Here is a 27,969-nt window from a genome sequence, read left to right as displayed (position 1 = left end):
CTCGTTTCGGAGGCGACTCCGCCCAGGCTCGGGGCTTCATAAATCAGTGCACCCTGCACTTTGAACTCCTGTCTCACCAGTTTAACTCCGACCGGGCCAAAATTGCCTTCATCATGTCCCATCTCACCGGGGAGGCCCTGGCCTGGCTAAATCCTCTATGGGAGAGAGGAGACCCCCTGGTGTCCGACTTGCCTGCCTTTCTCACGGCTTTCCGGAAAGTCTTCGACGAACCCGGACGGAAGACCTCATCCGCATCATCTCTGCTACGCCTCCGTCAGGGAAGTCTCACCGTGGGCCAATATGCCATACGGTTCCGTACCCTTGCCTCGGAGCTGGCCTGGGATAATGACGCTCTGGTTTCCGTCTTCTGGGAGGGTCTGTCCGGCCGTATTAAAGATGAACTTGCCGGTCGGGACATTCCTACCACTCTCGATGACCTAATATCTCTTGCCACCCGGATTGACCTGCGGTTCCAGGAGCGGGCCAAAGAGGTCACCCGTGAGAGGAGGTTTCCACGTCTAGCTCCTACTTTTCAGAAACCCGTCACTCCCTCCGTCTCTCCTCAGGTACACTCTCCTGAGCCTATGCAGGTCGACCAGACCAAGATGGTCGGTTCTCGCCGAGAATCTCGCCGAGCCGAGGGAACCTGTTTCTATTGTGGCAGTATGAAGCACTTCATCCGTTCCTGCCCGGAAAAGCCGGGAAACGCCACTGTCTAGGACCACTCGGAGAGGTCATCCTAGACAAAAGTAAGCCCTCTCCGTCTCTGACCTTACCGGTCTCTATTGCTTGGGGAGAGAACCGTCTCTTTGAACTCGCCCATCTGGATTCTGGAGCTGCTGGAAACCTCATCTCCCAGTCTCTGGTAAAGAGATACCATATTCCCACCAAGTCCCTGGCTGAACCATTGTCAGTCACCTCCGTGGATGGAAGACTTCTCTCGGAGACCATCCTGCTCGTCACTGAACCCATAACCCTGCAGGTGGGAATGCTGCACTCTGAGGAGATCTCATTCCATGTGCTGTCCGGACTTTCTCACTCCCTGTTGCTAGGTCTACCTTGGCTCCAGACACATGAACCCGTATTGAACTGGCGGTCCGGTGAAGTACTCCGATGGGGTCCTGACTGCCATAGGACCTGCCTGGTCCCGGTCCGTCCACTTCGCCCTCAGCCTACTCCAGCTAACTTACCTGGTCTCCCGGCTCCCTACTGGCCCTATGCGGACGTCTTCGGTAAGAAGGAAGCTGAGACGTTGCCACCCCATAGGCCATACGATTGCCCGATCGACCTGGTACCTGGCACCACTCCTCCCCGTGGGCGTATCTACCCGTTGTCTGCAGCCGAGACCCGAGCCATGTCTGAGTACATTGAAGAGAATCTGGCTAGGGGATTTATCCGAAAATCTACCTCCCCGGCTGGAGCCGGATTCTTCTTTGTCAAAAAGAAAGACGGCTCGCTACGTCCCTGTATTGACTACAGAGGACTCAATCTCATCATGGTAAAAAACAAATATCCCCTGCCACTCATCTCCGAATTGTTTGACAGTCTCAAGGGCGCCAGGATCTTCTCCAAGCTGGATCTACGAGGAGCGTATAATCTGGTCCGTATCCGTCAAGGAGACGAGTGGAAGACGGCATTCAATACCCGGGACGGTCACTACGAGTACCTTGTGATGCCCTTCGGTCTCTGTAATGCTCCCGCGGTCTTTCAGGAACTAGTCAACGACATCTTCCGTGACCTCCTGTATTCCTGCGTAGTGGTATACCTGGACGATATCTTGGTCTTCTCTCCGGATCTCCCCACACACCGGAGGGATGTTCGTCAGGTCCTGCTTAGGCTTCGGCAGAACCACCTTTATGCCAAATATGAGAAGTGCCTCTTCGATCAGACCTCCCTTCCGTTCTTGGGCTATGTCATCTCCCAAACAGGTCTGCAAATGGATCCCGAGAAGCTCTCTTCCGTTCTAAAATGGCCTCGTCCTGAAGGTTTGAAGGCGATACAGCGATTCCTGGGCTTCGCTAATTACTATTGTCTTTTCATCCCACACTTCTCGTCTCGGACTGCTCCCATATCTGCACTTACCCGTAAGGGGGCTAACCCCAGGACATGGTCGCCTGAAGCCGAGGAGGCCTTCCTTTCCCTAAAGAAAGCCTTCGCCTCTGCTCCCGTCCTGCACCGTCCGGACTGTAATAAACAATTCTACCTGGAGGTTGATGCCTCCTCCTCCGGAGCCGGAGCGGTGCTCACCCAGAAGTCTTCTATCGGGAGAATGGTAACGTGCGGCTTCTTCTCTAAAATCTTCTCCTCGTCGGAGCGCAACTACTCCATAGGAGACCGTGAATTGCTAGCCATCAAATTGGCACTGGGAGAGTGGCGCTATCTGCTTGAAGGGGCTCTCTACCCGGTAATTATCTACACGGATCACAAAAACCTGGCATATCTCCAAAATGCCCAGAGACTCAATCCTCGCCAGGCCCGGTGGTCGTTGTTTTTTGCCCGCTTCGACTTCATTCTTCATTTCCGTCCGGCGGACAAGAACGTCAAAGCTGATGCCTTGTCCCGGTCCTTCCTGTCCTCCGATCAAGAGGAGGAACCTACGCACATCATCGACTCCTCCAAGGTGATGCATGTGGCCCCCTTGGATCTGACTCGTCTTCCACCCGGTAAGACGTTCGTAGCTGTGCCAGATCGGGAGAGGGTTCTTCGCTGGGGACATTCTTCTAAACTAGCTGGCCATGCTGGCCAAAAGAAGACCTTCCAACTCATTACCCGGCATTACTGGTGGCCTACCCTGCGTAAGGACGTGGTAGACTTCGTCGCGGCCTGTTCATCCTGTGCCTGTAACAAAGTTCCCCGACATCTACCTGCCGGCCATCTCCTGCCCCTTCCCGTACCTGCTGCTCCTTGGCAACACATCGCTATGGACTTTATCACCGACCTTCCAGTTTCTGCCGGTTGTACTGTCATTTGGGTTGTCGCTGACCGTTTTTCTAAGATGGCCCACTTCATTCCCCTGCCTGGTCTTCCGTCTGCACCCGAGCTGGCTAAAGACTTTATCCGCCACATCTTCCGTCTCCATGGTCTGCCCCTCCACATCGTGTCGGATCGTGGGGTTCAGTTCACCTCTCGCTTCTGGAGAGCCACATGTAAGCTGCTGGACATTACCCTGGATTTCTCCTCCGCTTACCACCCTCAGTCCAATGGTCAAGTGGAGCGGATCAATCAGATCTTGACCAGCTACCTCCGGCACTTGGTTGATGCTCACCACTCGGACTGGGTGGATCTCCTACCATGGGCCGAGTTCTCTTATAACAACCATGAGAGCGAGTCCTCTTCCAAATCCCCGTTCTTTATAGTCGGTGGCCAACATCCCCGGATTCCACTTCCTGTCTCCGTTTCTGTGGACAACCCTGCTGCGGAGTCTCTTGTCAGCGAATTTTCTACTATTTGGGAGAGCACCAGGTCCGCTCTTCTTCTCTCCTCTGAGCGGATGAAGAGATATGCTGATAAGAGACGTCTGGATCCGCCCCAATTCCGTCCGGGAGACAAGGTTTGGCTCTCATCCAAACATGTGCGGCTCAAAGTACCCTCCTACAAGTTGGGTCCTCTATTTCATCGGCCCCTTCGAAGTCCTCAGGCAAATTAACCCTGTGGCCTACAAATTAAAACTCCCGGCCACCCTACGGATCCCCAACTCCTTCCACGTATCTCTCCTCAAACCCGTTGTCTTTAACTTTTTTTCCAAAAATCCAGGTGGCCCTCCTGCTCCGGTTTCCGCTGATGACATCTTTGAGGTAGAGAGTATTTTGGCCTCCAAGAGGGTAAGAGGAAAAACCTTTTTTCTGGTAGATTGGAAGGGGTTTGGTCCTGAGGAGAGAACTTCGGAACCCAGGGAGAACATAAACGCCCCGCTTCTCCTTGAGAAATTTCTTTCTGGCCAAAAAAAGAGGGGGCCTAAAGGGGGGGGTACTGTAGCATCGGCGTCTCTGCCCCGTTCTAGGCAGAGACGCCGTCCCTCTCACCTCCCCGCTCCTGGCGCGGCGTCCTCCAGCGCTTCTCTCCCCGCTGCTTCCGGCACGCGCTCCTTCCCCGGCAGTGTGCTTAGGGCGCGCGCTCCCCCTCTCTTAAAGGGACCGCGCGCGCCGTCCTAAGGAGTCCCCGGCCAATTGCCGGAGGACCTCCCATATAAAAGGCACCTCCTCCAAAATGGAGGTGCCCGAGCAATGTTGTAGCACTGTTCACTACTCTGCTTCAGCCCTCAGGTCCAGTTGCCAGTTACCTGCCAGATACCTGCCAGATTCCTGCCAGTCTGCTGTCTAATTCCTGCCTGATATCCTGCTACCTGCCTGCTAGCCTGAAGTCCGACGGTCTGCCTTCCAACTCCTGTCAGTCTGTCTAAGGACCAGCTTGCCCGCTCACCTGGGAGCGCACATCTTCTACCTGCCTGCTTGCCTGAGGTCCGACGGTCTGCCTTCCAACTCCTGTCAGTCTGTCTAAGGACCAGCTTGCCCGCTCACCTGGGAGCGCTCATCTGCTGCCTGTCTGCTAGCCTACCAGGAGGCTCTGCCGTCACGTGCTGTGACCACCCGCCTGTCCAGAGACTCCTGCCCGCTCACCTGGGAGCGCTCATCTGCTACTTGTCTGTTGGTCTTCCTGGAGGCTCCGCCGTCACATGCTGTGACCACCCGTTTATCCAGAGACTCTCGCCTGCTCACCTGGGAGCTCAAGTCTATCATCTGCCGCCACAGGTCGTACCAATCCTTTACCCAGAGACTGCCCCGGTCACTTGCCGTGACCTCCTGCCCGTTCATCCAGAGACAGCCCCGGTCACTTGCTGTGACCTCCTGTCCGTTCATCCAGAGACTGCCCCGGTCACTTGCCGTGACCTCCTGTCCGTTCATTCAGAGACTGTCCCGGTCACCTGCTGTGACCGCCTGCCCGTTCATTCAGAGACTGTCCCGGTCACCTGCTGTGACTGCCTGCCAGTCTACCCTGGTCGCCACCCGCTCCCTTACAAGGACCGCCCCCTTGTATAGTAGCTCAGAGGTTCCGCCTCCCAGACCCGTTACACACCCTATTTTAGTATCTGGAAATTAGCTTTATAAATCTACTGTGCTATGACATCAAGGGGGTCTAGAACATCCCATTTGGAGATGCTACTAGTAACTCACCAATAGTCATTCAGTCTTCAGTAGGATAATCAGGCACCTCATGGAGACACCAAATATTTGAATGTGAAGTACTTACTGGTCTATAATACAGAACTATAGAGACCCCATATGCAGCCATATACATGACCCCTATTTTTTTGCTCATCCAAAAACCATCAGCAAGCTCCTGCTGACAAAACTTTTACTCTTAATATGTGTCTGTCATTCATGCACTGAATCAATCATTATATATTTTATTTCCTGGCTACAAAGTTAATGATAACTAAAGTTGTATTTTTTCTTTTTACATTACAATCCTCTGCCATATGCATCAATTGGAGCAGCATGTGCAGTTTCACATCACTGGGTTGTTTGCTGCAAGCATCAAACGTAGCTCAGATCTGCTTGTTAGCTCTACTGATCTTAGTTATTACAAGCTCCGCTGTGGAGGAGTGCAGAATTGTCGAGCTCTGCTGAAAATCGGCTAACAGATCAATGATATAAAAACACACAGACAGCTATAAATGATGTAGATGGCAGACCAGGCTTAGAGATACACAGGAGAGGGAGGAAGGGGTCTGCAGCACGGAGGAAAAGAAAGTGCTGCTGGGAAATGCAGTTTGATCTGTGTAATAATAGGACAGCCCATTCAGCTATGTGAAGTTGGATGCAGGGAGGAGTAGATAGAGATGAAAAAGACACAAAAGTTTAAAGAAATATTATACTGCGCTTAGTCTGTATGTTAACAATAGGAACTCATTTACTGTGCTTTGAAAAAAATAATATAATTTGGGAATAACCCCTTAAAGGCTCCTATAAATGCTTTCTGATTGTCTTCACATTACAGACTAACCTATGTAAAATTGCCAACCAATAATTATCTTCTGGTCCCTACAGAACTGTACATTTAGTATGATTATACATGAACGCATATTTTGATGGGTGTGACTGGTGTAACATCCTTATATATTACCACTTATTAAAGTTTACTCGTGCTGGTAAAAAAATAGTAATTAAAAATAGCTGAGTTAGCTATCTGCTGCTGGGAAAGTTAGATGACCTAGCTAGGAAATATAAATGGTGAACATTATAGAGGAGGATTCCCTGCTTTTTTTTTACCAAATGTGCAATACCACATTTCTCCTGTAGTGGTCAGTAGAGAAGAAATGTGCTGATGTCCACAGCCTCTTCTGGCTTTTCACTGCTGATCAATGGCAGGTCTGCCAACCTTGGTATCCTCAGTAAAATTACAACATTTGTTGTCACCCAGGTTTTTAAAGGGAACCTGTCATCAGATTCATGGTGCCCAAATCATATGCAGCACGCATGAGAAACTGGCTGCAGCATTTCAGAGAAAACATGACTTTATGTCTCAGCTGACAAGTCCAAGAGGCAGGTCCATAGCGGCTTAGCCCTTCCCCAAAACTGTTTGACTGACAGGTGTGTACACAGAAAGAGTCAAAAAGAGCAGGGAGGGGAGAAACTGCCAAGGACCACAGAAAATTAGTCGGCTGAGACCCTTTCCCCGGCCGGATTTTCAAAGTATGCTGCGGCGTTTTAAAACAAAACATGCTGCCAGAGGGAGGTTCCTTTTAAAGAAAGAAATGCTCTTTGAACCTTCTTTTTCTATAATGTGAAGTATCAAAACTGTATATTACCATTCCCATTAACAAAATATAATGAGCAAATAAATCCCATATCTTATCTTATCTAATTCTACAGGTCGGGACTTGCCGCCAGGTGTGACCTGCAACTGACATATGTGTGCAAAGTCCTGATCACATAAGGAGTCGGTTTACGCTACTTAATCCGCCGTCAGGGTGAGACAATTAATAAATCAAACTAAAGTCCCTAATTCATAAACTGGGATTCTCATAAAACGTAGATCAGATAATCCAGTATAATTTGTAAGGATTAAAAATAAAGTGTCTACAAGAAACTAATAAAAGCTCAGAGTTATTCAATCAGGTCTTTTCTTGAAATATTAATCACTTCTAAATTTCCAGTGCATTTTATCTACACCGATCCCCAAAAATGTAAAATGCAAAAAAAAAAAAAAAATCATTTTTTTAAAAAGAATTGTTCCTCCAAAAAAGTAATAAATTTACTTGTTATACTGCGTCATGCTCACAGAAGTCAAGGAAAATGAGATACAGGTTGCTTGCTGTTTGATGACGTCTTCACATTGAAAAATAATTCATGATCACTATGGTCATAAGAGATTTACTTTCCCATATTAACAAAATTGAGATATTAAAGGGGATCGGTCACCAGATTCCACAATACAAATGCTTACCCACTTAGACTGAAGCTCCAGTGTCTCTCCTACCTGCTGCTGCTAAATATTCATCCACATAGCCTTATTCACAGTCTCTCAGTGTCCCTCCTCCCTGCTGCTGAATCTCCACACACCTTACCTGACTCACAGTCACTTAGTGGCCCTACTCCCTGCTGCTGAATTTCCACCCATATACCCTAACTGACAGCTCCTCAGTGTCCCCCCTCACTGCTGCTGAATATCTACTCACCCAGTCTGAAAGCTCCTCAGTGTTCCTCCTCCCTGCTGCTGAAACTCCACCCACCTAGCCTAACTGACTGCTCCTTAATGTCTCTCCTCCTTGCTGCTAAATCTCCACCCACCTAGCCTGATTCACAGTCTCTCATTGTCACTCCTCCCTGCTGCTGAATCTCCACCCACCTAGCCTAACTGACAGTTCTTTAGTGTCTCTTCTTCCTACTGCTGTATCTTCACACACCTTTCTTGATTCGCAGTCACTCAGTGGCTCTTCTCTCTGCTGCTAAATTTCCACTCACCTAGCCTAACTGACAGATTTTCAGTGTCTCTCCACCCTGCTGCGGAATCTCCACCCATCTAGCCTGATTCACAGTCTCCCAGTGTCTCTCCTCCCTGCTGCTGAATCTCCACCCATCTAGCCTGATTCACATTCTCCCAGTGTCTCTCCTCCCTGCTGCTGAATCCCCACCCATCTAGCCTGATTCACAGTCTCCCAGTGTCTCTCCTCCCTGCTGCTGAATCTCCACCCATCTAGCCTGATTCACAGTCTCCCAGTGTCTCTCCTCCCTGCTGCTGAATCTAAACCCATCTAGCCTGATTCACAGTCTCCCTGTGTCTCTCCTCCCTGCTGCTGAATCTCCACCCATCTAGCCTGATTCACAGTCTCCCAGTGTCTCTCCTATCTGCTGCTGAATCTCCACCTACCTAACTTGACTGACAACATTTCGGCGTCTCTCCTCCCTGCTGCTGAGATCTTACACTGCTCAGTACAAGCAGCAGCTGTCAGTCAGGCTGGATGGGCAGACACTGAATACACTTGGTCTCATGAGATCTTGCCCTCTATACCATAACTGGGCTCATAAAAATGCTTATTTTAATATGATTATACAGCCATTCTGACTTGGGTTTTCAAAGCCTCGTAACGTCTTAGAGGTCTATTTAAAGTTGTATACAGTTTGTAATGTCAAATCTAGTGACAGATTCGCTTTAAAAGGTCTCTGAGCAGAAAATAAAAATTACCCTACACAGCCTGGTCTAATTAGACTTGTAATGTAAATTAGACATATAGTATTTGAGTGAACTCAGAACTGAAATTGTAAATTATCAATACATTTATATAGAGTATGGTCTTCCATCTGGGTAATTTTTTTATATTAATGCCTGTATTTTTGGCTAAAAACATTTTTTGCATTGGGTTTTATTAAGATTCTTGGACTTCTACAGCCTCTATATATCAGTTTTCATTCATCAGTGAACTCGTTCTGACGGCAGGGTCCAACTTTGGGAAGTCATGAATGAGAAATATTTACAAATAAAGCGGATTGTGATTTCCTAATTTATTCTTACAAAGGGTTGTCCAAATTATCTTTCGAAAATAGCACTACAACTGTCCATAGGTTGTATCTAGTATTGCAGCTGAGCTGCCCAGAAGTGGCCCTATGTATCCACATAAAGGTCCCACGTTATGCACCAGATAGACAGGAGGCAGGACTACAGACAGGTCCTAACAATTATCTACAATGATCTTCTCACTTACACCTTGTTTATTCAGCAGCTCCTGACACAGTACATGGAAAACCCCATAAATTCTGACTACATAAATCTTTGCTCGATCCTCTTTAATCTCTGGATAAAAACACCTATCAGTAACAGATTTACGGGACCTTAAATGGGGACTTGTGAATGATCCGTAGACGGAAAAATGACAATATTTATGGTACGAACAGAAGTATCTTCTATTTATCCAACCTGTCAACATCATCTCAAAGTAATAATAAGGTTTCCAGTTAATTACCCATAACCCCAGGGGAAGGCGAGTTTCTACTGACTATGGTGAGTGAACAAGTAGAGGGGGGTGAAATTATAAAAATAGTCATTAGATGTTCCGGGCAGTCAGAATATGATTCAAGCTCTTCTCCAGAAGGATGAAAACGGCTTCTTTAATGCCACCTATTGCATGTAATTGCCAGGGGCGGACACAGACAGAAGACAGCCCTGAGCAAGAACAATATATGGGCTCTTTGCAGTCCATTAGCTCATCATAGTGCACAATTCCACCTGCTTTGGAGTTAGAAGTGGTCCTTCTTACCTCTTGGGTCCCTATGCGGCTGCATAGTTACACCAATAGTATGTTCACCACTGGTAGTTAGCCTGTATATGTCCAACAAATATAAACTAATTTTCTCTCCTTATGGAGAAGTAACTTGCGTACTTTTTTCTACATGAAGTCTCCATACTGCAGCTGGATCTATTTAATGCAGTGGCAAAGAGTCAATTGCAGATCCTAGGACAGCGTTTTTGCAGTAGCTTGCTTTTATATGCCATATACAAGCAAGGTTTGCTAACACAATTCAGCTCAATAGGACTCTGTCATGTACTGACAAGGGACTGTGGCACCTACTCAATCCCTTGAACTAGGGTCACCCTAGGCTATCCCTGTCCGGACCGGGATTACCCCAGATGGTGGAGACGTAGGGATCTTGTACCTTGCTATGCTCCTATCTTAACCCTTATCTGTTCCCTCCCCCACGCAGGGAGATGTGAGGACAAAGTGTATTGGAAAGCACTAACCAGACAGACAGGGTTAAACAGACAGGGATAAAAGCAAATTTCAATCATACAAATACACTCACAGAACCACAGAGTGGGAAACAGGAGAGGAATAGGAGACACAAACCAAATGGGAGAAGATAAGGTTAAACACGCAAACCAACTCCACGCAGAAATCTCTTGAAAAACTCTCCAACCGCCTACTCCAAACACTGAACTTCTCCTTCAACTACTAACCAGGAAGCGGAAAAACTAATCACTGGCAACTCCCAGTGGCGGACATATATATACCAGAGGAGAGTGGCCAACACAGAACAGCTGAAACAATCCAGGATGGAGAGCTTCAGGACATCAACTGAATGTGCAATGACAGAGCAAGGAAATCATGCACTGTCATAGGATGGAGAAGCAGTTCTAATTAGTGCAGGAGTTTGTGTAACCGGACACCGCAATCTTCTGGCCCCTCTCTGTTGTGGTTACCTGTGACAAAGACACTTTTGTTCAGCATATGAAATTATCTTGGCACCACTTGATGTGACCATGGGCTTACGCTATGTGCATTCTGATTTTTTTTTAACGAGTCTGTTCCCAAAAAAAAAAAAAGGCCTAACAAATCACTTAAAAAACTACATCTTTCACTAGTTTTTGCATGATAAACTGGACACATCATGGATTGATACTCATGCTGAGTATGATTACAAACACCTCCAGCAGCTTTCATCTCACAGCAATAATTATAGGGGGAAGGGAGATTAGAGCACAACTGAGTGTGATTATAAACATCTCTGCAGCTCTTTTCCCATGGCTTGGTTAGCTCATCTATATCCCCCTCACCCCTCAGACTGCAGTGAGATGAAAGCTGGTGGTGTTTGCAATCACACTCAGCTCTGTTCTATACTACACAGCAGGTGCAGAGTTCAGGATTGAGAGCAGGGCTGTGTCATTACATGTCTCACAGGAGAAGGCACGTTCTTCTGAACTTCTGGGGGTGTGTTCTTTTTCCACTGCATGACACCTTCAGCTTATGATTGGTCAACATCATGCAGAGAGAAAAATACACGCCCCCAGAGTCAAATCTTTTGAAATGCTCTTTTGAGCTTATTATAATTTATAAAATAAACTCTGCAAGCTAATAACTTGCTTAATATCAATCTCTGCTCCCTCCTTCCTGGTTTAACAGTTCTGGCTATACAAGAACCAGAGAAGGTTCCGTCCATGTCACTTGCTGTCCACTGCCTGTTGTAACATGTAATCCTTGTGACCAGCCTTGTGATCTGCTCTCTGTACCGTTGTTTTTAAAGGCCAATTATTTAATAAAGAAGAAATAAATCTTATTTGGTGAGCACCTCACTAGGTTTTTCTGCTTTGTGGAATTGTTATGTGTAATCTGTCTTTGGCAGCATAGACCCATTGATGGATTACAGAAAGTGGGGAAAGGCATTGTTTCTCTGCTCATGCTCTCCTGTCTGTCAGACCCGATTTGTTTATTCAATTTATTTTACTCACATATAGCACCATTAATTCCACAGCGCTTTACAGACATTATGGGCACTGTCCCCATTGAGGCTCACAATCTACATTCCCTATCCTTATGTCTTTGGCGTGTGGGAGGAAGCCGGAGAACCCAGAGGAAACCCATGCAAATACGGGGAGAACATCCTTGCAGATGTTGTCCTTGGTGGGATTTGAACCCAGGACCTCAGCGCTGCATGGCTGCAGTGATAACCACTGAGCCACTGTGCTGCCCCATTCAGGTATAATTAGCGTTGGACTGGAGTAGTTTAGGCCCACCATATATAAGCGGTACTAAAAGCAGAGTCTGCCCTTATCTTAATCTCCCGTCTTGTCAAGCTGATAATCGGGGAATGAACATTCATAGCAACGATTCTTCCCAACTATCGACTTCCAGTAATCACCTGACAAATCAGCAAAACGCCCATATGTCGGGTGCAATGATTTTTAAGCTTGCTTTAAAAATCAGCATTCTCGGCAGAATATCATTTTGTGCAAACAGTAAGTAAACTGCTGCAATGTAGTGCCTGCCAGGGCCCACCGGAGGATCCTCCGGTCTTCTGGTGGGCCAGTCCATTGCTGGGTATAACAGAGGATCAGGCTTTCAGTTCAAGGCAGACAAACCATTTCAAAATAACAGGAGTAATGCATACTAGGAAGTGACAAAAAGGAAGGTCCAGACCCAATAGTGCTGTCAGAATTCTGATTAAGAGGAACCATTTGATAAAAAAGGATAAATGGCAGACTACACAGCATGAGAATAAGGACAGTTTCTGGATATATTAGAATGGTACGTGCACTAAAAGCTGTTTAAATTTGTTGTGGGGGTAGATGGCAGAAAGACCATGCTTTTCCACATGAATTATGTGTGAGAGGACAGGTATGTTTTAAAAGGGTCATCCAAGTTTGAGATAAAAGTCTGCAGTCACTCTTTGTGACTGCAAACTTTTGAATCCTCACACCACATACTGTCAGGATTCTCTGGTGGCAATGGCGAGTGCTGGCGGTCACGTAACCGCAAGTATGCGATTTGCCCATTGCAGTGTGTGTGGCCTCGCTCAATATAAGTGAACTGAGTGAGGCCACGCATGTCTAGTCAGCACGTGACCGCATTTATGCAAACCATATACAGGTGCAGCTCACAAAATTAGAATATCATCAAAAAGTTAATTTATTTCAGTTCTTCAATGCAAAGAGTGAAACTCATATATTATATAGAGTCATTACACACAGAGTGATCTATTTCAAGTGTTTATTTCTGTTAATGTTGATGATTATGGCTTACAGCCAATGAGAACACAAAAGTCATTATCTCAGTCAATTAGAATACTTTATAACAACAGCTTGAAAAATGTTTTTAAAATCCGAAATGTTGGCCTACTGAAATGTATGTTTAGTAAATGCCCTCAATACTTGGTCGGGCTCCTTTTGCATCAATTACTGCATCAATGCGGCGTAGCATGGAGGCGATCAGCCTGTGGCACTGCTAGGGTGTTATGGAAGCCCAGGTTGCTTTGATAGCAGCCTTCAGCTCGTCTGCATTGTTGGGTCTGGGGTCTCTCATCTTCCTCTTGACAATACCCCATAGATTCTCTATAATAGATTCTCTATGGGGTTAAGGTCAGGCGAGTTTGCTGCCAACCAAGCACAGTGATACTGTTGTGTGTAAACCAGGTATTGGTACTTTTGGCAGTGTGGACAGGGGCCAAGTCCTGCTGGAGAATGACATTTCCATCTCCAAAAAGCTTGTCGGCAGAGGGAAGCATGAAGTGCTCTAAAATAAAATTTCTTGGTAGATGGCTGCGCTGACTTTGGTCTTGATAAAACACAGTGGACCTCCACCAGCAGATGACATGGCTCCCCAAACCATCACTGATTGTGGAAACGTCACACTAGACCTCAAACAGCTTGGATTGTGGCCTCTCCACTCTTCCTCCAGACTCTGGGACCTTGTGGAGTGTGTCAATGACTGCCTTCTGGACATCTGTCAAGTCAGCAGTCTTCCCTATGATTAAGGAGCCTACTGAAACAGAATAAGGGACCTGTTTAAATGCTTAGGAAGCCTTTGCAGGTGTTTTTGTCAATTATTTTAATTTACTGAGATAATGACTTTTGTATTTTCATTGGCTGTAAGCCATAATCATCAACATTAACAGAAATAAACACTTGAAATAGATCCCTCTGTTTGTAATGACTCTATATAATATACGAGTTTCACTTTTTGTATTGAAGAACTGAAATAAATTAAGTTTTTGATGATATTCTAATTTTGTGAGATGCAGCTGTACTTGTAGTCACGAGAATGCCCACTCTTGTCACCAGCAGTGGAGAATCCTGACAGCACGCATTGTGCACACTCTGAGGATATAGACGTCTGCAGCCACATATAGTTTCTGCAGACTTTCATCCCAATCCCGGGCAACCGCTTTCATCTAAGCAGGTTACAGATATTTTCTCCATTTATAATTTTGGGACAGTTCTTATATAGAGGTCTTTTTCTTACTAAATATATTTATATATTTTTGTGTGTTGGTTATGTATACTTTTAGTAGCATGTTTCAAAATTTTTGCTACATTTTCTAATTATAGTTTTGTTTTTTATTTGTACAGGCAACAGAAGTTGTAACAACATCGCCTTCTAAACCCTTGTGAGACACAGTTGGGACGTCGATAACATTTTTCCACCTGTTTATGGAATCGCTGACCTGGACTGTCACACCAATGTAATCAGGGGGTGGGTGGACACAAAAATGTTGTAGAGCAAGTGATTACTCGCTGCAGGCAGCATCCATCTGAGCTGCTGCTATTATTATTTCTGCTACACAAGCGAAAGCTAATTAAATAATAGGTGTATGTACCATAGAGGCGCCATTGGAGATTGGGGGGCCTATATGTACCTGTCCAAAATGCAACAAAGAAAGTGCATTGTTAACAAATATAGGGTAGGAAATTGGTCCAATGGTCCTGGAAATACCACCATGTGGCCTCCTTATTATTATGGGGTGTTCTTTATTCTATGTATGATGGAAAATTGGTTCTCAATAAGTATAGGGCTACATTGTGACATGTGTCCCATGTCTGCAGCTCTCAGAAAAGTCGTGCAAGAAAACCATTTTTGCCACTTTTCTGCGACTTGTCGTAGCGCGACTATTTTATGACTGATATTTCTAGATATAAAACAGCCAATTTGCAGACAAGTCACCTATCACATGCGGATTGTAACCAGAGATAGAAAATCCAACAGATTTGGAAACATAAGCGACTCTGAATGGCAGTATGCCGCAAGTCGCAACGATGCACCATAGGACATCCTTCCATCCAATGTTGCATGTCACAATCATAGGCAGATTATAATGAGGGCAATCTGGGCTACCGCCCGGGGCCCCGGGGGGTCCATGGCCAGATTGCCCTCATTATAATATGTGCGGCGCCGCGGCACATACCGGCAGTCAGAGGCGATGGGAGCCGGGGGATGGTGAGTGAGTGAGTGTGTGTGTGCAGATATCATTGTGTGATGTCTGTTCATATGTATTTTTGTGTTTCAAATGTGTGTATGTATGTATATGTCTGTATATGTTTGTGTGTGTGCGTGACTGCGTGCGGCCTCCCGCTGTCTCTGGGGGGGGGCGCTGTGCGGCCTCCCGCTGTCTCTGGGGGGGGGCCGTGCGGTCTCCCGCTGTCTCTGGGGGGGCGCGGTCTCCCGCTGTCTCTGGGGGGGCGGCGGGCGGCTACCCGCTGTCTCTGGGGGGGCGGCGGGCGGCCACCCGCTGTGTATAGATGGCTATGTGCGGCCTCCTGCTGTGTATGGGAGGATTGTGGCAGCTCATATTGTGTGTACAGTCTCATACTGTATATAGGGGATGTCAGCATACTTAATTGTACTCAATATTAAGTCATACAATTAATGTAAAAAAAAAATATTATAATATATTAATATTGTGCCAAATTAATTTCACGTGAACTATCACATGATCTATCACAGGGGATCATGTGACATGTGATACATCAGGTGTGTGTGTGTGTGGGGCCCGCGCTTTCTAAACTGCCCGGGGCCCTTGTTACTCTTAATCCACCCCTGGTCACAATGTGTGATTTTAGTGTCGCACAACACATATGTGTAACCTTAGCCCTACAAGGTACCGTGCCACAGTCAAATATTTTCCCAAATTTCTTGAATTTTCTGTCGCTTGTTGCAAATTGCACGCGATATTCACTTGCCATAGACTTCAATGTAACTCCCAGGCGACACACTTGCCATAGATCTCGATGCACGTTGCACGCGACATGTGACATGCATTCAGCTTGTCTGTTTTAAATAACAGCATAATCACAGTTTTAATATTGTCGAGAGACAGAAAACTTTTCTGAAAGCTCAAATCCCAGAAAGACAGAAGAGTCTGGAGATTCAAACTTATGACACATACTGACAACCTGTGACACAGGAATGAATGTCACACAGATTTATGTTTTATGTCTTTCTTCATCAATTCTGGAATGTGCTCCTCAGACTTCCTGGGGGCATCACAGCCCGACCAGACCTCCATTAGCGGACAATAAAACCTTTACACTCCTTATCTATGAACTGCAGGAATATTTACAGCCACGACGGTTTCTCTCCTCCCCATACTGATAGCTCTACTTCACATCACTTGTCTTTTTACCTCACTATTCCTATGTCTTTTTCTGTATAAATATGTGACGTTTTAGATATTGCGTTCAAGGCATTGTCCACATTGTGCATGCTGTCAGGATTCTCCAGAGCAGGTGAGTGAGTGACTGCAAGTATGTGATTTGCATACATGCGGTCACGTGCAGACTAGACGTGCATGGCCTCACTCAATACAAGTGAATTGAGTGAGGCCGGACACGTCTAGTCAGAGTGTGGCCAGAAGTATGCAAATCACATAATTGCGGTCTCATGATCGCCTGCTCCCGGCACCAAAAAATTGTGATGGCACACACTGTGCGAGCTGTGAGGATTCACAAGTCACAGACTTAAGCCCCAAGCCTGGATAACCCATTAAAGAGCAGTCTATAACCACCAAAGCTGAAACTGTACTATTTAGACATTCATATAGGGGAACTCAGCCCCTAAAAATATCAGACTTGTACTGAAGATTTTAGTAATTAAGTTTTAAAAAAACAGTTTTATTACATATGTAAATGAGGGAGGGGGCTTTGGTGTGCAGTTCACACTGTCACAATTCGGCAGTGCACAGTGACTGCAGACTTTTATCTTCAGCCTTCATAAACCCTTTTTAAAAATAGCCTTCTTCTAACTGAAGGTAAAAAAAAAATCCACCTTGGCACCACTCATGGCTGAAACTATATAATGCTCTCATCTGTAAATCCAGCAAATGACTGGGCGTAATGACCCTGTTCTACCACTAGCATACACAGAAGTACAGATGGGCCTCAGGCTTAAAGGCGTTTTCCTGAGCTGCTACGCATTTCACATGTCCAGAGAAGCACCTATAGACTCGTAGGCCCAGATTCATCAAAGAGTTTATGTGGCACCCCAGGGGTCTGGTTTCCACAGTAATGCAATGTTATGTCTGAGAGCAGGTGGGAGGTCTCTTGGTCAGGAATCCTATGCATGCCACACCTCCTGCCCAGTCCTGGGAGGGGAAGAACTTCCCCTATATAAACCTGGGGCTGAGGCAGGGTTAGAGGGTTGAGAGGGAGAGTTCAGCCAGGAGGGCTGACAGGGAGCTGTGGCTCCGGCTGGGCCCAGCTCCTGGGCCATGCCAGAAGTAGAGAAGAGAAGCAGCATAGGAAGAAACAACAGGAGCTCTGTGGGAGCAGTGTTACAAAGAGTCAGGGGCTGGCAGCTGCAGAGCTCGCCCTGACTGAGAAGATTTCTTACCGGACCCGGAGTCCGAGGCTATGGGGACTAACTCCTACCCAGCAGCAGAATCCGTCAGGCAGGGGATTTCAGGTCCTCTGGCCAAGAAACCCGAAGGCACGGTCACACGCATGGGACCAGCACCGCCGTCGTGGAGCGGAAGCTACTAGAAGGCCCCGAGTCACCGGCCATACGGGTGAGCACCACACGGTACACTCAGGGACGTGGGCTACTTATATCCGCCTCTAGCAAGGTAGCCAGAAGAGTACAGTTAGTTTGGGAGGCCTACAGCTCCGCCTGGCCAGGGGAGATCCCATCTGCTCAAGGACTGACCAGGCCCCAATCGCTAGCCAGTACTCCGGGAGGGTCTATCTTTGTCACCAGTAAAGACCCTGAACTACACCGCATCGTCTCTGAGTGGTTCCTGCTACCCCCATCATCCACGTCGGCTGCCTTGAGGCCATACCCCTCCCGTTGGGGGTTATACCATCCACGCTGCACCATCCTTCCACCGGCCTCAGCGGTCTGCCCTGCAGCAGCAGCTCCTTAGCTGTACTCAACGGGTGGCGTAGTCGTCCAACATCTACCGCTGATACAGCGCCACTTAGTCTGACTCCCTGGGCACGGACCGGATCACCGCCACGAGACTACAACCCTCAAGAGATCCGGCTCCGGGTAAGCTCCCGCATGCGCAACGCAGCGCGACACAGGCCCAGGGGCGCGTCAGCTTTTGGCGTAGTCGGCAGGATTTCGTGCCCGCAACCACCGGGTACTGCATGCCTGAAAAAGACTGTTCAAACTTACCAGTGGTGAAGATTCCCGCCATCCGGCGCCATCTTCTGTCTTCTTCCCGCCATCCGCGAAGTTTTCCCGCCATCCGGCGCCATCTTCTGCCTTCTTCCCGCCATCCGTGGAGTTTTCCCGCCGTTGGACGCCATCTTGAAGACGCCGCGCGGGAAGAAGAGGGGCGTGGACTCCGAAAGCGCGCGAGAACTGAAGCCCCGCCTCACGTCCGGACGTTGCGTAAGGTCCTGGAAGGAGCCCAGCAGACGCCGACGTCACAGGAGCGCGACGGAAGGTCCTCAACCCTGACGATCCACTGCGGAGCCGCGGCCTACGGAAGAGGATCATCGCAAGGTAGGCCACGGTCCACTAGGGGGGAGAAGGATGTCGGATACGGAGGAGAGCTTCACCGCTTCAACCCCCGCCAGCGCCACCGCTGTTGCGGTCATGCCTTTCACCATGCCCTATATCCCGGGGGCAGCCTGGCTACCCCAGTACTCAGGGGAGTCAGGGGAGTCACATACCCTGCATGACTTTAGAGAAAAGCTGGATAGCCTCTTCCAGGTGTACCCCCTCACAGAGGAGCAAAAAGTGAGCATCCTGGTGGCCCAATTAACCGGGGCAGCCCAAAGGGAGGTAAAGTCCTGGCCACCTGGGAGGAGGACTGTCGCAGAGATACTAACCCAGCTAACCGAAGAGGAGCTGCAGTACTACCAATACGAGGAAAGCCAAGAGGACCCGGACGGGTCTGAGGACTACCCTCAGGAGGGAGCACAAAGAGGACATAGCTACTGAAGGGAAGTAGCGTGAATAAAGAGCTGTAAATAGTTACCCGTAAGGGTACAAGGACTGCTGCTAATTAAAATATGGTCCCCGTTGGGATTAGTGAATTGTTCCCCATGTGCCACTATCTTAAACAAGGCTGAGGACTGTGAGCAGCCATTCCTTATCCCCACTGGCCGAGGACTGAGAGCGGCCATATCCTGTAAATAATTATGTGTTTCTAGTAATTTATAGGAGTCCTTGGTGGATTTACTGGGAATCCTTTGTACAGTTAGTGGAGCGTAACCCAACCCAGGATGGACTAAAAGACTGTTAAGGACTCGGGGCAGGACAGACCCCTACCTGGTTACGTCTCCCTGTTTTGGTGAAATGGACACCTTTGTTTCCTTCAAAGACTGCACCCGGTTGCGGACATGCCGTGACCACCTTTATGTGTTTTTCTTATTGTATTATTATTGTTATACCCTGTTATGTCTTTCTAAAAAAAAAAATATGTTTAGTCCCGGAGTACTAAATTTCACTAGGGGGGAATGTGGCACCCCAGGGGTCTGGTTTCCACAGTAATGCAATGTTATGTCTGAGAGCAGGTGGGAGGTCTCTTGGTCAGGAATCCTATGCATGCCACACCTCCTGCCCAGTCCTGGGAGGGGAAGAACTTCCCCTATATAAACCTGGGGCTGAGGCAGGGTTAGAGGGTTGAGAGGGAGAGTTCAGCCAGGAGGGCTGACAGGGAGCTGTGGCTCCGGCTGGGCCCAGCTCCTGGGCCATGCCAGAAGTAGAGAAGAGAAGCAGCATAGGAAGAAACAACAGGAGCTCTGTGGGAGCAGTGTTACAAAGAGTCAGGGGCTGGCAGCTGCAGAGCTCGCCCTGACTGAGAAGATTTCTTACCGGACCCAGAGTCCGAGGCTGTGGGGACTAACTCCTACCCAGCAGCAGAATCCGTCAGGCAGGGGATTTCAGGTCCTCTGGCCAAGAAACCCGAAGGCACGGTCACACGCATGGGGCCAGCACCGCCGTCGTGGAGCGGAAGCTACTAGAAGGCCCCGAGTCACCGGCCATACGGGTGAGCACCACACGGTACACTCAGGGACGTGGGCTACTTATATCCGCCTCTAGCAAGGTAGCCAGAAGAGTACAGTTAGTTTGGGAGGCCTACAACTCCGCCTGGCCAGGGGAGATCCCATCTGCTCAAGGACTGACCAGGCCCCAATCGCTAGCCAGTACTCCGGGAGGGTCTATCTTTGTCACCAGTAAAGACCCTGAACTACACCGCATCGTCTCTGAGTGGTTCCTGCTACCCCCATCATCCACGTCGGCTGCCCTGAGGCCATACCCCTCCCGTTGGGGGTTATACCATCCACGCTGCACCATCCTTCCACCGGCCTCAGCGGTCTGCCCTGCAGCAGCAGCTCCTTAGCTGTACTCAACGGGTGGCGTAGTCGTCCAACATCTACCGCTGATACAGCGCCACTTAGTCTGACTCCCTGGGCACGGACCGGATCACCGCCACGAGACTACAACCCTCAAGAGATCCGGCTCCGGGTAAGCTCCCGCATGCGCAACGCAGCGCGACACAGGCCCAGGGGCGCGTCATTTACACCAGAAATCACTTTTGAAAAGTTGCAAATTTTTTATGCAACACAAGATTTTGTAAAAATTTGCAACTTTTGACGTTTTCACGCCTATTTCAGCCATTTACTTTATCATTCAATTTACTGTACATCCTTTTTCGGGCGTAGAGAAAGTAAGAAAAATAATTCCGACATGGTTTTTGTGTTTTTTTTTCCCACTCCGTTCACTACGCAGTATAAATTGACTTACATTTATCTTACGGGTTGGTTCGATTACGAATCAAATATGTATATTTTTTCATGCTTTAGTATTTTTGGTTTCTCCGCCAGTAAATGGCCAGGAGCAGAGACTTCTACACAGAATGCCCGTCTGTCACCCATGGGTGTCTAACAGCAGACATTCTGTGACTGTGTGATCTTTCTGTAATCATCGTACATCATGGAACCAAATGCAAGATAATGCATTACATACGATTACGTCCACGTATACTTAGGCTTTGGTGAGTTTTTGATGTTGCAGATTTTTTGCATCTATTATGTATTAGGTTACGCTCGTTTTTTACATGCATTTTTATCGCGCTTTTGACTCTGCGTGTTGTCTCTTTTTGGTATACCATGCCTTAAATAAAACTTCTTTGTGGCCCTATAGACTCTAGGTTCTGGTTGTAATCGATACCATCGGACTTCCTATATGTACCTGATTCCAATATAAACACGTCTGCCAACAGTCCTGATTTTGCCGGGACAATCCTGAGAATTGGGCCAAAAAGGGACATATATTGGCAAACTTTTTCCCAAAATGGCAGGTTTGGAGTGTTCCTTTGGCGAAGCTTAATTGTTTTGATTTTTGCCTTCTAAGGCCTCATTCAGTTGTTTGTTTTTCACGTCTGTATTCCATGTTTTTCACATATAGAACATGAACCCATTATCTATGGAATTGTTCATATGGGCCTGTTTTTTTATGGACAGTATGTTTGCAAAAAAATGGAGACCTGTTTGTTTAGGTTTAGTGTCAGGAATCAAAATTACCCATACAAGTCTATGGGTCAGAGAAAATCATGGACACCACACGGATGGAGATCAACAATGCAACGGAAAGGAGAGGCTTTGTAATTTATTTTTTCATACATGAAAAATCACTGATGGTAGAAATTACCATAGGACCAAACGCTGATGAAACATGGATTTTGTTTTGCGTAGATGAAAAATCAGACGTCAGAACCAGGGCTGTGGAGCCGGTAAGCCAAACCTCCGACTCCTCAATTTCCATGCCACCGACTCCGACTCCCTCATACACGGCTCATGTTTAAGTGATAAATTTACTCTAGCGCAGATTCATCTCAGCTAAAAGTCTAGACCCTTAGATCAGGAATAGGACAGACATTTATTGGACATTTCATAACTTTCCCAAATTCTTATGAAAAAATATTCCCCACAAACTGCATTGAACTGCTGTACCTAATTTTTTTATATATTTTACGAGTTGGAGTCGGTCCATTTTATACCGACTCAGACTACACCGAAATGGGCTCCGACTCCGACTGCACAGCCCTGTTTCAAAGAAAAATATACCCGTCTGCAATCATGCAGCGAAGCTCTGATTCATGATGTCCATGTTTGGGCACAATGAATAAGCCGACAGGTCTCTTTTCATACTTTTCTTATCTTTGATCTCCGAGCAATGAGTTGTAAACAAATGTGCAATGCTTACAAGCTCTTTTGTATAGAGCTTATAAGCACTGTTTTTAAGTTGGCCAGGATCCCTGGATCTTGTAGTTCTTACAAGCTGGACAGCAGCAGTGGTCGGTCTCCTAGACAATGAGTTGTAAACAAAATTGTTAATATCTCAACAAAATCCATCTATGAAGATGGAAATAACCCTTTAATGTTAGGCTGAAGTCAGACGTTCATATATCCAGTGCTGTGGAGTCAGAGTCGGAGCCCATTTTGGTGGAGTTGGAGTCGGTATAAAATGGACCAACTCCGACTCCAACTCCGACTAAAATGTATAATAAATTGGGTACAGTAGTTCAATGCAGTTTGTGGGGAATATTTTTTCATAAGAATTTGGGAAAGTTATGAAATGTCCTATAAATGTCTGTCCTATTCCTGATCTAAGGGTCTAGACTTTTAGCTGAGATGAATCTGTGCTCCAGTAAATTTATCAATTAAACATGAGCCGTGTATGAGGGAGTCGGAGTCGTGGAGTCGGAGTCGGTGTCATGGAAATTGAGGAGTCGGAGTCGGAGGTTTGGCTTACTGACTCCACAGCCCTGCAAATATCATGGGCTTAGTATGGACCACAATGTGATGACAGTCTCATAGGCATATATGAGGCTGTCAGGTTTGGATCAGGATACCCGCGGCCAATAGTGCATCGCAGTCTGTACTCGGACCATGAAATATGGACGTCTGAATTGGGCCTCAGTAAGTAAGCATGCACAATGTTTCAATTTAAGCCTTATAAAAAGGGATGAGTGAACCTGTAGAAGTTCGGGTTCATCAGGTTCGGCTGAACTTCAGTCCAAAGTTCGGTTCGGGTACCAAAAGTTGACCTGAAATTGACCCCGGACCTGAGCCCCATATGAGTCAATGGATACCCGAACGTTGATGCTGTAAAATGGTTGTAGTTAGGTTTAGGGGGCTGCAAAAGGAAGCAAGATGAGGGTAAGAGCAGGACAATTGTCCTGCAAACAAATGTGGATAGGGAAATTGCTTAAAATAACATAGAATATAAAAACGAGGAGGTGGAGCAGTGCTCTGCTTGTGTAGTTTACTGTACTGGTTATTAAAAATAGGGGGGACACCACATCATTTTTTTTAGGGTCCCCCTATTTTTAATAACCATCAAAGGCAAAGCAGAGAGCTGGGGGCTGATACTAATAGGCTTGGAAGGTCTATGGATATTGGCCCCTTCCCAGGGTAATAAGACCAGTTCACAGCTGTCTGCTTTTCCTTGGCTGGTTATTAAAAATAGGCGGGGGGGACCGAACGTCGTTTTTTTAAATTATTTTTTTTACACTGTCAGACTGGGTCACATGGTGCGCCGGCCAATCACAGTCATGCCATTACTTGCCAGAAATGTCACTGTTTCTAGCGCGGCGCACGCCACTGAGAAGATGCGTTGAATCTCTTAAGTGGCGTTCCTCTGATAACGTATTGGCGCATCTTATTCCTGCACGCCCCCTCATTAAGTATGGAGTACAAAATGGCAGTTTTAATTAATCAAGGCCTTAGTTCTTTATACAAAGCTTTCTTAGGGTGCAGTCAGTGCACAGACTGGCCGGCGGCTCTACTAACCCGAGCGTGACAGCTTCATGTATTTCTATGCAGCTGTCACGCTCGGGATGGGAGAGCTGCGGCCAGTCCGTGCACTACGATCCGATCTTTCTCCGATTTACACAGCCGTCTGACTGCACCCTTAAGATGATACAAGACATTATGAATATGTCCAGAACAGACACTCCCAAGCCAAATTCTTCTGGTGGGAGCTGTCAGTGATGAGCATAGTCCACCACCCCCCATGCCTGCAGGTTGTGTCAGTACTGCTGTATTTGGTATGTGATTTCTGCAGCTGAGGAAGAAGAATGTCAAGAAGGTGAGATAGGAAGCAACTTGCAAGCAGCGCTGCTGGATGTGACATATGAAGGGGGGGCGGCTGCATACACAGCGCTGGGAGGTTAGGCCGACATCTAACCGGAATGACAACCCCCAACAGCCACCTTCCTCTAACCTAAGACAGATTATCACATCCAGGCCTCTAGACCTGGACACATGGAATCTACAGGCAATATCCCTTGCATCTGCTGCTCAGTTAAATGTAATTTATTGTTCCCTGTTATCAGCCAGTCTAGGATGAGGATGAGATGACTAACAACACGGTGCCTCCTAACACTCTTACACTTTATAGCTCGGGCTACACAATTGTGGCACGACAGCAATTCTCAGATAAAGTGCAAAAAAAAAAAAAAAAACACTTTTTTTTTTTAGAGTTGCCATTTTTGCTGAAAAATAAACTAAAAAAAAAACACCCAAATCTCAGAAAAGTTGCAGCTGCATGTGATTTCCATTGAAGTCTATGGCAGGAGAGGCACGTGGGCTTCCGACCAGTAACAAACACTTTTGTAAAATTTGTATACAATAGTAAATCACTAGATGTGATGTTGCAATGTGATGCTGCGATCTCAGTGTCGCGTTACTGCATAACCCTAACCGAAGGATGTGGAGAAAACTGCTGCTGATTTTGTTGCAGAAATCTTACTGACTTGCCTTACAAGGCCGATCCCCTGAATAAACTGACATGCCGCTGATTTCACCAGCCACGGACTTTCTGGCGCGGTTTTTCACCGCAGTGCGTTGGTTGCATTTTGTAAAGTCTTTGGTCGTGTTTCACGGTCCCAGTACAGACTGCGATATGTGGACTGCAGGTCTCATATATGCTGATGAGGCAGCTGAGCTCGGGTTAAGAGACATAGACCTGTGGTCAGTCTGTACTTGAACCATGAAGGACAGAATATTTGTGCTACACAGTGGATTGTCCCCCATGCCAAAAAAGCCACTGCGTAAATGCCCAATGTGCACACATAGTGAGGTGTGGTGACTGGGTGAAGTGTAGCTAAGGATAGAGATTACCTTCACGAAGGGAAATGCAGGCCCAGGCATCAGGGGTTCCTCTTCGTGTTCCTGTTGGTACAGCACATATTTCTCCACACCTTCGTCTTCATACAAATTCCTCTCCTGAACCATGTTGAACAAAACCCGGGATGACACCGCAATGGTTATTGCATTCTGGGGCTTGGGCTGTAGAGAAAAAGCAGAGAATTATAATATGTTCCTTTGATTCTGCACCGGTTTCTTGCAAATACGTGGCCTACTTACCAGCTTGGGCTTCTTCTTGGGTGCAATGCTGTCGTAGAAGGCCTTGGCCGCAGAAGAGTCATGCTGGCCTTTATTTTCTTCTGCATTGGCGGGTGATGCTTGGGTCGCGTCCGGTGGTGAGTTATCCTGGGCTCCGCTCATTGTGTCGCTCTGTTCTTGGACAGGGTCTGATGTTGCAGGTGCTTGGTTGTCGATGGACTGGAAATTCACCACCAAAGAAATGGGGATGAACTGGGGATTCTCCACCGATGGACTCGGGATAGACTTGGGATTCTCCACCAGTGGACTCGGGATGGACTGGCGTTTCTCCAACAGTGGACTCGGGGTGGACTTGGGATTCTCCACCAGTGGACTCGGGATGGACTGGCGTTTCTCCAACAGTGGACTCGGGGTGGACTTGGGATTCTCCACCGATGGACTCGGGATGGATTGGAGATTCTCCACCAAGGGAGTAGGGATGGATTCTACAAATCTCTTGGCTGTAAATAATGACAGCGAGGGTTCAGCGAGAGCCGGCTCGGCTGTACGTTTACAGAGTTAGGACACTTCCTTGTTACTTACGTAAAAAGACAAGACATGAATAGGAAGCTGAACCAACGCCCTCTGCTGAGTGACTCACCCCAGGAGGGAGGGTTAATGTGCAAACTAGTATTGGAGAAAGTAATGGAGGCTGGGCCAGGGAGTGGCGAAACTCAGGCCTTACACATACCAGGCAATTAACATGCCATAGGGCGGGTATAGTGGGCCAGGGCTGCTCGCCCCTCCTGTGTTCTCCTACAAACATTACCCACCCCTCTGTATGACATCCTGCCATCGTCAGCTGCCTGCCCTGGGCTTTCTCTCTGCTTGCTAACAAAGACAGAGAGAGCTACATAAAGAGAAGTCATCTGCCACTGGTGACTCTATTGTGAAACTACAACTCCCAGCATGTCACAACAGCAGCGAGACAGGAGTTGTAATTTCACAACAGCTGCAAGATCATGTAATCAGTTACTGCAGTCCTATGTAAACGTGCTGACACATTGGAAGGGGTTTTCCAGACTAATGATATTGATAACTTATCCTTAGTATATCAGAGTCCCCAAAGGCCCCTCTTCCCTTTCGACTTTTCTTCGTCGCCTTCAAAGAGCACAATATCTTTTTAGTTTTTGGTCAGTAGTGTTGCATTGGACTATGTGTTTTTGCAATGCGAGCTGTAGTTTTGATTGGTACCATTTTGGGGTCCATATGAGTTTTTGATCATTTTATTCCATTTTTGGGAGGCGATGTGACCCCACAAATTTTTTTTTTTGCATTGCAGCTTGCATAACTGCCTGAATTAATAATAAAATTCGGATAGTTATGCATGCTGCAATGCAAAAAATATTATTTCTATGCGTTGCAGGAAAAGTAGGATAATATAAACGGAAGCTGTTACCAGAAAAAAACACTATTAACCTGCAGATATGGGTATAGAGAGCAGCAGCTGTAACTGCACCCCTGACACTGACTGACAGCCGGCCCCTAGGCAGAGCGAGGGTCAGTCAGGGCCAGGGGTGCGGTTACAGTCGCCATTCTGTATACTCAGAGCGATGACTGAACCAGCACTGGCGTTGCCTCCCATGACTGAAACAGGAACGCTGCAGGGGGTGTGGGGGTGTGGGAGTCAATTTTCTTCTATCAGCGTTCGACTAAGTGCTGGCGACGGGCAGGTTAGTAATGCTATTAACCTGCAGATTAACCCCATATCTGCAGGTTAATGGCGTTTTTTTCTGGTGACAGGTTCCCTTTAAACCACCTGCTGGGGTTTAAAAGTGTACAAACATGGCAAACATGGGCTCATAGGTGTACAAAAATGGGCTCATACGGGTACAAACATGGGCTCATAGGTGTACAAACATGGCAAACATGGGCTCATAGGGGTACAAACATGGGCTCATAGGGGTACAAACATGGCAAACATGGGCTCATAGGGGTACAAACATGGGCTCATAGGGGTACAAACATGGCAATCATAGGCTCATAGGGGTACAAACATGGGCTCATAGGTGTACAAACATGGCAAACATGGGCTCATAGGGGTACAAACATGGGCTCATAGGGGTACAAACATGGCAAACATGGGCTCATAGGGGTACAAACATGGGCTCATAGGGGTACAAACATGGCAAACATGGGCTCATAGGGGTACAAACATGGGCTCATAGGGGTACAAACATGGCAAACATGGGCTTATAGGGGTACAAACATGGGCTCCTAGGGGTACAAACATGGGCAAACATGGGCTCATAGGTGTACAAACATGGGCTCATAGGGGTACAAACATGGCAAACATGGGTTCATAGGGGTACAAACATGGCAAACATGGGCTCCTAGGGGTACAAACATGGGCAAACATGGGCT

The 27,969-nt window shown here is 47.2% G+C and overlaps 1 protein-coding gene across 1 annotated transcript in view; it reads right to left on the bottom strand.

The window, feature by feature from the left end:
- NT5C1B (5'-nucleotidase, cytosolic IB) overlaps positions 1 to 26,198 on the bottom strand; it is a 49,071-nt gene extending 22,873 nt beyond the window's left edge. The window contains exons 1-2 of the mRNA XM_073674120.1: positions 25,588 to 26,198; positions 25,342 to 25,509 (exon numbers count right to left, since the gene is read on the bottom strand). Coding sequence (XP_073530221.1) covers positions 25,342 to 25,509; positions 25,588 to 25,728 — 309 coding nt within the window. The 5' untranslated portion in view covers positions 25,729 to 26,198. The remainder of the gene's footprint in view (positions 1 to 25,341; positions 25,510 to 25,587) is intronic.
- Positions 26,199 to 27,969: the final 1,771 nt, after the last annotated feature.

This window comes from Phyllobates terribilis, unplaced genomic scaffold (assembly GCF_046119375.1).
Source record: "Phyllobates terribilis strain yellow unplaced genomic scaffold, ASM4611937v1 Scaffold_3__8_contigs__length_932513732, whole genome shotgun sequence".
Classification (NCBI taxonomy): domain Eukaryota; kingdom Metazoa; phylum Chordata; class Amphibia; order Anura; family Dendrobatidae; genus Phyllobates; species Phyllobates terribilis.
The sequence above is the reverse complement of the archived record's forward strand: the minus strand, read 5'-3'. Positions and strand labels throughout refer to the sequence as shown.